The 13,570-nt window shown below is 37.0% G+C and overlaps 1 protein-coding gene across 3 annotated transcripts; it reads right to left on the minus strand.

Annotated features, from left to right (window-relative positions):
* Nucleotides 1-592: 592 nt before the first annotated feature.
* Nucleotides 593-6,240, minus strand: LOC131300701 (uncharacterized). 3 transcript variants are annotated; one of them, XM_058326660.1, is made up of 6 exons: nucleotides 5,723-6,240; nucleotides 3,934-4,514; nucleotides 2,850-3,157; nucleotides 2,695-2,751; nucleotides 1,542-2,020; nucleotides 593-1,176 (listed from the first exon to the last, which is right to left on the minus strand). In XM_058326660.1, exons 2-6 carry the CDS (start codon nucleotides 4,305-4,307, stop codon nucleotides 910-912), a joined length of 1,485 nt encoding a protein of 494 aa, XP_058182643.1. In that variant the 5' UTR covers nucleotides 4,308-4,514; nucleotides 5,723-6,240; the 3' UTR covers nucleotides 593-909. The 3 variants fall into 3 exon arrangements, with proteins under 3 accessions (XP_058182643.1, XP_058182641.1, XP_058182642.1); XM_058326658.1 differs by having other exon boundaries at nucleotides 593-1,179; XM_058326659.1 differs by having other exon boundaries at nucleotides 593-1,179; nucleotides 3,934-6,240.
* Nucleotides 6,241-13,570: the final 7,330 nt, after the last annotated feature.

Consider the following 13,570-nt stretch of genomic DNA (forward strand, 5'->3'; position numbering starts at 1 on the left):
CTTGGGAATCTTGAGAAATGAGAAATTCTCACGTGATCCAATGATCAAAAATGCAGCGAAACACTAGTACATGCACATCTAAAGTACAGAGGATTGGGCCTTTTCAGATTTTCTCATTCACTTCATCAGCACAGCCAAGCAACAATTATGATAAAACCTTTGGAGCTTCTGAATGCTCATTGCAGTTTTTGCCCCATCACACTTCCATTTTCATGTCCATACTTGTTGCAGAATTGGAACGTAATTGCTTCAAATACTCAACTGAAGCTCAGAGCAATGGATAGGGATCATTTGTTCCCAAAATCTATACCTGCTTCTTCTTCACCACAAGACGATGCCAGCTTTTACCCAACACTCGAAAACAAGTCATTGTCTAGAAAAAGTTTTCTGTGGAAAAAGGTTCTATAGGAAACGTATTCTGCCTGAACAAACAGAGCGTAATTTGATAAATCACACTTGCAGTGGAAAAGAGCACGATGATAGGGATTTCGAAGACAGATGATCTCATGCCCAAATCAACGAATTTAGTTAGGCGCATGAAAACAAAAATGGAACAGTGCAACCGGAATCTGTTTAACACGAACTGACCTTCTTTCACAATGGGAAAAAAAGAAAGTTCCATTAAACCAGTGAAAATGTACACAACCTGCTTATCCCCATGAACTGTTAACACAAGCTCTCAGCCTCACAGCTACTTTATCTGGACCCGAAACTACTTGCATCACATTTCACAAGTGTTTTGATACTAAATGTATTGAAGCTAAATTGTGACAAGAAAGGTGATCCAACAGATGGGGTAAATAGCCAACTGCATCTGAAACACCATTTTGTCGCAAGTTATCATTTCTATGATTTTGTCATAGAGGCAATTCTCCGATTAGATTAGCAGATACCTGTTGAATTTCCAAATCACCGGCTCCAATTGCCCGAACCAGCTTTACGCTCCCCTCGCTTTCTTTTAGACTTGGGGAAATGGATTTCTGATCCTAAACATGATGTCAGTCTTGATTGTTCATTAAGTGTGGACGTTATCGGTGGAAGGTCAGGTTCTGAAGCCGGAAATGGAGAAGGATCGCTGCTTTCTTCTTGTCCGCTTCCTTCTGGTTCCCGGTGCTTCTCTGTGGTTTGCTTAATCTCTAGTTCCGCTTGTTGATAATGTATGACATTATCCATAATCTGCTGAGCACCATTATTGGAAAATGAAAAAGAGAACACAGTTCTAACAGATCTCAAATGGTTACAGTTTTCTCAAGAAACAAAGCACCGCCGTCAAGAAGCCAAATCATTAAAAAGTCAATTTACTTTCTTTCGTTTCCAATTACATTCAAGTGAAAGACCATTTGCATTCTGTAATTCTTTGTGGATCATTGCCCTATAGTATATATACTACATACTTTTGTAACATTTTCAGTATAATATGCATGTTGCGAGCTTTATAGCCAGTTTCTGTAAAAAATATGGATTTCTTTGACAGTTATCACTAGATCGAATCTTCTCCAACTCAAAGAAGAATGAAAACTACATTACAAAGAATAACTTACATCTTCACACGAATCTCCAATCTGCGACTGATGGATGGTGACGTCAGCCGAGGATAACACACTAACTGTGCTTTCAATAATATCTGGAACAAAAATACCCTCTCCGTAGCTCGAGAACATGCTTTCAGGCAGCATGAAATCTCCGATGTCGTATTCTGATAAATTTTGATTTGGAATATTCAGAGCTCCCAATGATGTTGTGTCCCCATTGCATGCAGAGAAAGTAGGACTATGAGCAGAGCTATTCTGTCCATCACAGGGCACAAGAAGGCTCAAATTCTCTGAGGAGGACAACTTCATTCCATTTTCACCAATTACCACGACAAGTTGAGACTTAAGCTTGTGAACGCGAGAGTGTACTGTTTCAATCCTATGAAGAATTTCCTCCAAGGATTCATTACCATCTTTAGATTCATAAAATGAACTATCATTGCAGGTGCCACCTTCATCACGACTGGTGTTATTTTTTTCTGCAAACACTATCCCACAACAACAAACGCAAAAAGTTAGCAGCTGAAATCATTGCTTCAAAGTATATCCAAGATTTAAGAACGACACATTTACAATAGCACAAAGAGAGATACATAATAAGGACAAATGGACAATCACTTCTTTTCACTTTTTCCTTTTCCGTTTTGTTGACATATAAGTAGTTAGCTCCTTGGGAGCATTTATAAGCAATTGTGCCATATGGTGGCACCCGCCACCTGCAGTAGGAGGGGCAGTGGTTGGAAGTGACAGCTTGACCATTCTTTGGTGGCGGCATTAATGGTGGTTGCAGTGTAGGCTAGCAGAAGTGTGGTTTAAGTACATATTGTTACAGCAATTACTTGTCTAATTTTTGTAATAATGCCAAAAAATATACAGGACCGAGACATAAAAGAATATCGGTTTGACTTTTAACAACTAGAAACAACAGATTTGCAAAACGAGACAGATAAAGGACTCTTTACTGTTATGAGTATTCTTTAAAGGAGACCAAATGTATTCCTTGCGCCCAAGGGGCATTTTGGTGGATCAAAAAAAAAAATTGTATTCCTTGTAGAAAATTGTAATTGACAGAGGAGACGATATACCCCTCAGATGCTTTCTGTTTTTCTGAGGTAACTAAAGTCAGACAAGACTTCCAATGGGCAACTGAAGAAACTTTTACCTGGATTACTGAATTCTTCAGCCACAAAAGTGCTATCTGGGTCAGACGTATTATTTTCTGTAATATACATGTGCTAGAGTCACAACAAAATAATCCAAGACGAGTGACAAAAACCGCATAATCTTAAGATAGTATTGCATAGAAGAAAATGGTACCATTGTAGGAGAAAAGTTTATGCTGTGACATATATAAAGTGACATCAGTTGTATCTTCAACTCTCTTTCTTTTCCTTCTCTTCATGGTCTTGTTCCCATGGCTTTGAACAGTAAATGGCAATGGCTTTGAAGCGAAATTTTCTGACGTTAAATGATCTAATTCCAACTGTTTCTGATCATATGCTGCAAGCTCTGTGGAATACTTAGATGCCTGAGATTGAAATTGCTTAATTTTCAATTCTGTCCATTTGCAGCGCCACATCAGCGGACGTACAAATCTCCTCCAGTGAGTGGTCAACTTCTTTTTCCTGAAAATTGTGAACCGCAAATATTTGGATGAGCAGGTGCCCTTACTCCAATTGAACTCTTATCTGTTCCGGCTAAAATTAAATAATATGCTCCACTTAACTATTTGGCCTTCCTTGAGTCGGGCTGCGCTGTAGAATGATGTAAATGATGGAGGTTTTCCACTATGTTTGCAAATTTTATGATACATTTCCTTAAGCATCTGCCATACTAGATGAGGCCATACAATCAAATCATTGAAAAAGGTTCTCAGCCACTATACAGAACTGCCAGAGCTATAATGCTTGAGGCTTCAACTGTTCGACAAGGCCAAACTTCCCACTTAATGTGATCAATTTCGTTTTTTCCGGAAAGAATAAATGTGTTCATTTTCTGTTTCACTTCCTACTATTCTGTACTTAATAGGTTGATGATTCATCTAGTCACCATATGAGGAGATGAAATGAACTAGAAGACGTTTTTGTAGTAACATTATGTTAAAATCTAATCTAATGCATTCAATATGTCGTAAAATTGAGATTACTTATGTGAAGATGCAGTAAGCAAGAAGATTTCATGCAGTGCATGTGAATTCACATTCAAAACTCATAAAGAACCTAAAAACATTTTATAGAAGTCCAATATAAACTTATATGATTCTATCAGCTCCTATTTTTGGAAATGCAACTACCAGTGGATGGCATTCTAACCGTAAATGATTCTTAATGTCAAATCCCCCTTTGTAAAAACCTAAAACAAACAAAACTAAACATGTGAAGGAAAAAATAACAGAACAAACCTCATTGGAAACACACTACTAAAACCATCAAATGGGAAACCATTGTCGCCACCAAAGCATGATTCAACTTCCACATCACTCATTTCAGCACAATTCTCTGTCCCAGATACTGTGCCATCAAAAGAGCTTGAATAGTCAGTTGCCTCTGGGTCTTCAGCTATCTTGATGTCACTGGCATCCGCTTGAGCCGTAATTTGTTCATCACATGGATCTTCCACTTTGATGATAGCATCAAGAGAATTACTTATGCCCATTGTATCCTTCCCAGATGATTTGGCCAACAAAATCCTGTTCACAATGTGGGCTGCCACTTTTGGAGAGGAATGCATATTACTATCCCGATCAATATCTGTCAATGGTTTAGCTGGAGTCATGATGCAGTCCTTTCTGAGTTTGGCTCACTTTTTCAACGCATTAGACAGAGTACATGATAACGGAGATGTTTTGAGAAATGAAAATCGGGTTGCTCAGAGATCTTGAAAAAATCAGGTATCAAATAAGGCATGCCCCTTGCCGATCAAAAAACGAAAAAAATAAGGCATGCCCCTTTATAGAATTAACACTGGGAGTAGAATCACTACCTGTCACAAGAAAAAAGCACAAAATTATTCATATCATTTATAGATTCAATTGCTAAGTTCACACATACAGAAAATGAGTATCAATCTTCATTATCCTTTTTGCAAAAGTTTATGCGCTTGGACTTATGGCAGTCATTTTTGGAGAGGAATGCAGATTACTCTCCCAATCAAACTCTGCCAATGGTTGTTCTGGATTCATGCTGCGATTCTTATCGGACTAAGCTTAACTTCTCAATGCCTTGCAATCATGCATGTGATAATGAGATGTTTTCAAATAAAAAATGTGGCTTCTCGAAGGTCTTGAAAAATCGAGTCCTTAATGAGGCATCCCATCCCCTCTTTCAAATTTGCACAAGCAACTAATCAAAAAAAGGATTATCACAAGCAGCAGAACTACAAACTGTTGGATGATCAAAAGCAGGAAGTTAACACTTGGTTTCCAAATTTATTTGCTTAGTTCGCAACTTAAAATCTTCAAGTTTCTATAATACCTTCTGCAAAATTTATGCATTCGACTTTATGGCCGTTATAGATTTGCTAGCAACAAAATTGAAGGAAAAACAAAGCAACAGAGCAATTAAAGTCCCTAGAAGGCATTTTGATTCACTCTTAGATGATAATGATATGGCAACCAAGCTCCATCTATTACAACAAACTCTAATCGAACAAATATTGAGGGAAAAACTTTACCCACATCACGTGTTTGTATCTATTACACATACTAGACATACAGTAGAACTATTTCCCGATGGGCCCAGAGAAGAAAATCCAAACATATACGACAGGAATTACCAACACAATCCATCAGAAATAGTAAGCGTGTGCAATCACATCTAAATGACATGCTTGGAATACCACATTTGATCCGAATGATGTCCAGGATGGACATAAAAGATGGCGCATGACACTTCCATTTTAGAGGTGCCTTTTTGGTTGAGAGCTCAGAGGGACAAACTGTGAGGTCTTCCATAAGGTTGGGCCAATGCAGACAATACTTCCAAGTGGGGTTGGGTCGCACTAGGCGAAACATTACCCACATCGCATAATGGTATCGATTACAATTTACACAGAAGAAACGGAATTGTGCCTCTATCAATTTTTAGATGGCAATCCAACCGCCAAAAACAAAAAGTGATTTTTCACATGACCTAGTACAAGCAAATTACAGGAAGGTGAATTTGCATGTGCATCCATTAGGAGACACATACTAAGGTTAGTTCAACCCGAGGCGTTGGCGTAGTGGTAGAAAACCATGGCCCTCTTGATGCCTATCACTCCCACTCGCGTGTTATCAATTTCTATGTTGGGCCAATCATATGTTCCGTCCCGAGTTTATTTCGAACCTTCCCCTAGTGGCCGGTTAGATTGCTTCCTTGAATTAGTCCACCTATTGGGAAACAAAATCGGTGAGGTTGCCGGTCCGTGTCAAAAAGTACATATGCAATCACAGATTTCGCAGAAATTACAACAAACATCCAACCTACATGCACACAGAACAACAAGAAAGTTTTTTTATTACATTAAAACAAAAACCAGCAATGAAGTTCATGAAAAATAACCAAGATTCAAGAAGCATTTGTCTACGTATGTACGGACAAAACATATGCACTAAATAACAAAGTCACCATCTGAACAAAATCTTGCAACAGTAATAACTCCAAAATCTAAGGAAAGCAAATCCCATAATTGACAAGAGAGTTTCAGTGAGCTAACCATAAAAGAACAAAAAAAAAAAATTTATGTGATACCCAGATGGGAATAGCAAGAGATGGAGCTAGTTAAAGTGTTTAGAGAGAGAGAGAGAGTACTTGTGCGGAGCGGAGTGGAGTGAGGAGGGGTGGCGGCGAGAGGCGAGGAGGGTGGAGGCGGAGAGAGCATGTGTAAAGAAGTGAACGTGGTTTTTGTGTTTTAGTATAAACCTAGAGGTTATAGAATGCTTATGTGGGGACTTTGACGTGGTATTCCCGGTTCTTTAATGCTAACTTATTGACATTTGGAATTTTGTGATTGGTTTATCATTTAGAGGGCCCCATCACCTGATAATCCACTCTTCACCTGCACCTGCAGTGCCCCTCCGCACAATAGCGTGCAGTGCAACCGATTTGATCGTTCATTTTCGCAACAGAGGGCTCGAATTTTAATTTGAATAATGGACGGTTCAAATCCGTAGAAGCTTGGACTAAATCAAAATTATATGTGTTGAACTGAAAAGTCAAATCGACCGCACTACACGCTGTAGTGCAGCGGTGCAACAAAGCATCCCCAAATCCCTTTTCACCATTAGTTATGTTCTTTAACAAAACTTTTGGACACAACTTTTGTTGGAGCCGTTCGATATATGCAGGCTCACATGTATCGGACAACTCTGAATACAATTACTTTTTTCGTTCCATAATATTTGTCCGGCCCGCAAAACAAGGACGTAAAAATAATACAATTTTTGCAAGAAAAATTAAAAGTTTTTTTAACAATTTACTAGATATCGATGAGTTCTTTTAATTTATGAAAAAAATTTGAATTTTTTCTTGAGAGAAATGCATTATTTTTTAGTCCCTGTTTTGCGGACCGAACAAATAATTTGAGACGGAGGGAGTATGTCTGTTTTAATTAATTTTGTGTTCTGTTTTTTTTAACGGCTATTAATTATGTGCTCCTACTTCCTAGCATTGCTCTTTCTTTTCTTTTCTTTTCTTTTTTGTTCAAAACAGAAATACTAGCATTGCTCTTTCACCATCCCTTCTACCTCCTCTCAAATCCTCTTTACCCAAAATCCTCCCTACCGTCGTTCTCGTGCGTTTTTGCTGTTGAATAACATAAAAAATTTGGAGAGGGCAAAAGATTTTCAAGATCCAACAACAACAAAATGCACTGGAATATATAGGAGTACATGAAATGGCCAGTGGTGCTGCTGCAACTACACCATGTAGGTGTAGTTGATTCAGCCGTCCGTCTTGGCACTAACGGCTCGAATTTAATTCGAGTTCCTACAAATCTTAACCATGGAATGCGAGGTGCACTGCGGCACCCTTAAGTCTAGGAGTACATTTGGTGAGAATTTGAACTCGTTCTTGACGTGGGGATGTACTAGACACAACACGTTAAAATGATTCAAACTCAACATGGAGCTAAAGAGTTCGGCTTGACTATTTTTTGACATGAATAAAACAACATAACTTGACAACATGTAACCGTTTACACACCCAAGGGTCACTCCAGAGGTAAGAGCGAATGACTGACTTTGGGAGTACTATCCTTAGTCAGGAGTTCGATTCCCCACTGGATGAGTATCCTAATAGTAAGTGGGGAGCCGTGACTGGTGTGGCCGTACTAGTTCTCCCGAGGTTTGAATTGCGTAATTGGGTCCAATTATGACTCGGCTGTAAGGTTGTTCCTCGATTATAAAAAAAAAAACCATGTAACCGTTTAGTTTTTTGTATGGGGCTATTCATGAACCATATTGTGGACGATTAACTTGTGTGTGACACAAACCCGATTTCAACCTAATGCCAATGAAATTTATTAGTACGATTTATAGAAAGTATAGATTTTACTACTAAGATCCCTCGTTCATAATTCCATAAAAACAATAACTCTACATTTTAATTGGACCCTCATAACTAAATCACGTTATGATTTCATTTATGTGAGTTACTCATATTAGGTGGAGTCCGATTTTTTAATCACTTTTAAAGGTTTGTGGACATTCTTAAACTCGTGTAATTGATAAGCCTCTTAAAACGATAATTAGGGGTTGTTTGCATAAGTCAAATGGTTTATTTTTTGTTCTTATTCAAATTTTTTTGTGTCAAATGGTTTATTTTTAGTTCTTATTCAAATTTTTTGTTCATTTATTAGTTTTTGTCAAATTTTTATGGATTATTACTTAGTCATGTTGAGAGGAATCTAAAAAGTAAAAAATCACAATCGAAACGCAATAATCTACATGACGAGACAATAATCCACAAAATAAATTAACGAAAAACAAACAAATGCGCAAAAAAATTGAATAAGGACAAAATAAGCCAAATAGCTTATAAAGGCCAAACAACCCCTTAATCATTGGAGAACGATACTTGATATTATATAAGAATCTAAGATGTCACGTATGCATGGATGAGAGCAAGCGAAAGCAGGAGCTTGAAAGTGAGACAACGCCTTCTGAAAACATCTCAAATTATTAAAATTTGTGAGAGCAAGAATTGAAAAAAGAATCTTAGAACGAGAGTTGATCAAACCCCAGAGCATAAGGTCCTACTAAAGGATTATGTAACTCAGCTATAAATAAATAAAAACAAAGAGTACTGCTGTCAAAATTGGAAATTTAAAATCACTTGAAATGCTAATTAATCCATATGCTATCACATCGTTATATACTGACACTGTCTTCCCATTTTACTCCAATACTAAACTTTACAACTTAAATATTTTTAAAAAATACTTCAATGGAAATATACTCACTTAGTCAATTGTAAGAGGAATTCCCCGAACTCAAAAGCTTTGGACCAATGCCAAAATACGCTTATGGTGAGTTCACGCTATATTTTTTGTTTTCAGACTAATGTCAAAATACCACTTGTTCATGCTATATTTTTTTTTATTCCAGAATTGAATTGCGGAATCAATTCCCCTATTGATTGTATAGGCTCTTCCATGAATATTTGAATACATTGTCGTATTGATGGCAAAGGCTCCTCCTTCAACTATAAAAGGGGACCTCTACCTTTGGTTTAAACACACCGAAAACGATCCAAAGCATCTCTACTACTTCTTCAGCAATACAATTGTTCTTTTCGAGAGAGAGAGTACAGACATAAGTTAGTTCGACGGGCAGTCTACGGCGGTGCTCCGGCGGTTAAGTGGTAACCGAGTCAACCTTAGGAGACGAATACTGACACAACCTCCAACACCGGTGAGGCGGCGAATTTGTCTTCAGAGCACTATTGTACAAAACGGGTCTCGGTTTGATCCTTTATAGTTCATGTTCTATTTACTGTAATTTTATGCTTAAGTTGTAAATCCCTAAATTTGTAATTTCCAGAAATTAGTGAATTTCATTATTGTTTTCCATACTATTTTCCTGCCGTTCTCACTAAAATACCATGTGGTTCATTTAGTTAAGAAAAACTAGCGTCTTACCCGTTCGATAAACGGTCGGGAAAAAACATCAGTGGGAACTTTTTTCATGTTGTCATGTGCATCACTAGGTTAACATGTATAGCTCTTGAAAATTACTCTTTGTTCTCGCTAAGAGTTTAGAAAAATTCCACAACTATATATTTATCTTCCGTTCTCCAAAAACATATATTCGTCTTTTTTGTTTTCTTTTTTGTAGCTAGAACACTCATCACTGTTAAAAGTGATGACACAAAATTAAAGACCAATGAAACTGTAAATTATAAGCTTGGCGAGGAACCAAATAATCCACATCTCTAGATTATAAGCTTTGATCTACAGCTTTTTCTAGTCAAAAGTCACAAAAGCCAAATTAACTAAAAAAGCAAAGCCATACAAGGAGCACAACTCTAAATACAAATTGCGTCTAAAGTCGTTCGATTCACATGAATCGACATGCATCGAACAGTTTCGTGTACAATTGTGTTCGGAGTTGCATGTATCCTAAAATTGTACTCCTTCGTAGATAGTACAGAGTATTTTGAAACGTTGATCTGTCAAATCAAGCTCATCATCTGACCATAAAATTTGCTCTCATTAATTTTCACGAATGTCATTTAAAGGCCATATGATCAGTTGGTGAACACCTAAAAGAATAAAAGAGGTATAGTAGTAAATTCGTTGCCAAACACCTACGAACCCTATAAGCCGGGGGCCCAAATAGACATATCCCCAATCCCACTAGTCGAATTGAGCTCCCTTGGAGATGTTAACACAACCGTTAAGCCAAGTACCCCGATTTCTGTGTTCTGTTGAACTCAACTTAAATCTAAAAGTTTTGTTCTTATTTAAATTTTTTTTGCATTTGTTAGTTTTGCATCAAAACTTTTGTGGGTTATTGATTTGACTCGATGAGAGGAATCAGAAAAGTAAAAAAAAAATTACTTTTACCAAAGTATTTTGAAAAATAACCATTTTTTAAAAAGAAAAAAAAAGTGGCGGTTATTTCTCAAAATACTTGAGTAAAAGTAAAAAAATTACTTTTCCGATTCCTCTCATCAAGACGAATTAATAACCTACAAAAGTTTGGCGCAAAAAACAACTGCGGAAAAAATTCAAACAAAAACAAAATTCGCAGATTTAAGTTAAGTTTAAGTTAAATTCAAGAGAACGGAACTTAAAAAATGTCGAAAATTGGAACCCCTCTACTTAATTATGTTATCTGGCCCACACTTGGCCCTAACATAGGTTGCCAAACTTAACTCCCCCAACCCATGTGTTTTACAGATGGGCTACGCCCGCGCTACTTTTTTTAAAGTTTTCCTATAGTGTACTTCATATACTAGGTTATCCAATCTAAAACAAGCTTAAATGGAGCTGATTGCAAACCAATAGCTTGAATATTTAAAAGTCATAGGCTTATCAAGCCTTTTTTTCATGTACTTATTTCAAGCGAAATTGTACATTGTAAGTAATACAAGGTAATCGTTATAACGCAGCTAAAAAATGTATTTGATTTAGTACGTATATTAAGCCAATTTGAAACAAGCTTAAATCGAGCTGATCAAAAACCAATAACCTGAATATTAACGAGCTTATCGAGCCATGTAATAGCTTGTTCAAATTAATTAGTTTGAAAAATTAATGAGCTTCAAAAAAATATTTAAGCTCAATTTCAAAACAATACTATCAAATAAGCCTTAAGGATCCGAACACAAATTTCAAATTAATAAACTAGCTTGTTTTAAGGTTAAAATTGGATGGTTCAAGGTTAACTCATGAAGTTCACAAAGGTACGTTGAAATCATACTTGCCCAACTAAGGGGATCCCCAACTAAGGGTACACTAGGTCTTTTTTATTTTGTGTTGCAAATATATAATTCTCTGTATTGTACATGAGGTAAATGACTGAGATAACCACAGGGGCACACAACTAGACTATTAGGGTGAGTTCACGTTATAGTTTTCGTCATGAGACGTCAAAATACCACTTGTTTTCATTAAAAATATCAAAATATCATTTGGTCAATTTAGTTAACGGTGTCTTGCATAGTGTGTGTTTTTGCACTAAAATACCGCAAAAACTGTTTAGTCAATAGTGTGAATTCCTTAAACTCACTCTCAATTGTATGAAACTAGCTAGGTGCGGGCCTTCTTCCTCATGTTTATACGAGTGCATGTGTGTTTTGAGATGATCTACAATTTAGGAGATATATGTACTTAGGCCGGGCTGCAAATGAACCAAGCAGCTCGCAAGCTCGGCTCAACTCCACTCATTTACGCTCGACTGGGCTCATTTAGTAAACGAGCCGAACTCAAGCTCGAGTTATACTAAACGAGTCAAGTGGAGCTCGGCCTCGGCTCGTTAAAGCTTGAACCGAGCTCGAGCTCAAGTTTTTGGCTCGTTTACTGTCTTAATGTGAAGTGTGATTGATCATACTTGGATTGAAATTAAAATTAAAATTCCTCCATTTGAAGTATGGAGTGTTTTTTAGTGACAAAAAAGAGGGCTAATGATTCCTGGCACATGATTGAATGTTCAAAAAGCAAGGGAATCCTGTTACAAAGGGACCGCATGCAAAAGTTTAATCAGATTCCGATCCCATGCCCATTGCCCATAATCTTTCTGCTACTAATTATTAACATTTCTTCTTGCTCTTTTGATTTCTTTTTGAAAGAAACCTCACCTTCCACTTTATTCCCGGGGCAATTTCAGTTCATAGGCATGTAGGAATAATATTTTCAATTCTATGGAGTCTAGGATTTGTCTCTCAAAGACAAGAACATAATAAAATAATGTCACATGGATAGATAATACTATGACTAGTCTACCCATGAAAGTGTATTCTAGCCTTGTGGCTAATTATAGTGAGTGCAGCTCCATATATGATTGAGTATAATTGGCTTTTCGGTTTTAGTATGTCAAACATTTTTAGGCTTCTCAATATTACCTGTTACATCATATACATGTGTCGAGTTGCATTGAAAACGTAATCCACCTGATCCACTAATTATATTAGGGCCTGCACCTATTGAAGAGTTTGATTTTGGATATCTTACTATTAGTAAGAGAGGTATAAGTGTTGGGACGAAGGAGGTTGTGGAGTGGCCATGGACAATGAAAACTAGTTGCCATGTATAGAGAGAAAGGAAAGAGATAAAAGAAGAGGATAGAGATGTGGAGCAGGGATGGATGACAATGGAGGAAGGAAGATGGAAAGAGATATATAGAAGAACAAAAAAGAGGAAATAGTGAAGCATTGGCCTATGGTTGAAGGTGGTGGGTATCAACTAAGGTTGTAGACTAGAACTTGATTGAACTAGATTAGAACTTGTCTTTCACCTAGAATGTTTTGACTCAGATAGTGCACATAAAAGATAAGCTTGGAGCCTTGGATCTTGTGTATTCACATGAAATTTGCGAAGGGTGAGATTGGGAGTATTAGACCCTTTTTGGGGTGAGAAATGTTAGGGTTTCAACTAATAAGTAAGTTGTGGGGTGGATAGCAGAGGGAATGAGATTAATGAGAAAAGTGAATTTACAAAAAAAGGGTTCTTAGTGGTTCACCCATTCCAAAATGTTAGTCCACTGCGAAAAAAGTAGAAATTTTTTTTAAAAAAAAAAGTATCGCACCAAATTAAAGAACTAATAGAGACTTTTACTTTAGTGCGATGAAATTTTCAAAAATTATATAGAGACGTAGGTTTTTTTTCCAAAAAGGTCTAGAATCACAAATTCATCAAACGGCTCCACATAGAGTTGTATTTTAAAGTTGTGTAGATAGTATTGCTTTATTTTTTATCCGATTTTTCGCGTCTCTTTTCATGTTGAACTAGGATGGAGGGAGGATTTGAAAATGAAAAAGGAAGAAGATTGTCCGGGGGCATGGAGAGATCGTTGGATTCGAAGTACTCCTATAGATTTGGTTACACAATATCATTCT

The sequence above is a fragment of the Rhododendron vialii genome, chromosome 9a (genome assembly GCF_030253575.1).
Source record: "Rhododendron vialii isolate Sample 1 chromosome 9a, ASM3025357v1".
Classification (NCBI taxonomy): Eukaryota; Viridiplantae; Streptophyta; class Magnoliopsida; order Ericales; family Ericaceae; genus Rhododendron; species Rhododendron vialii.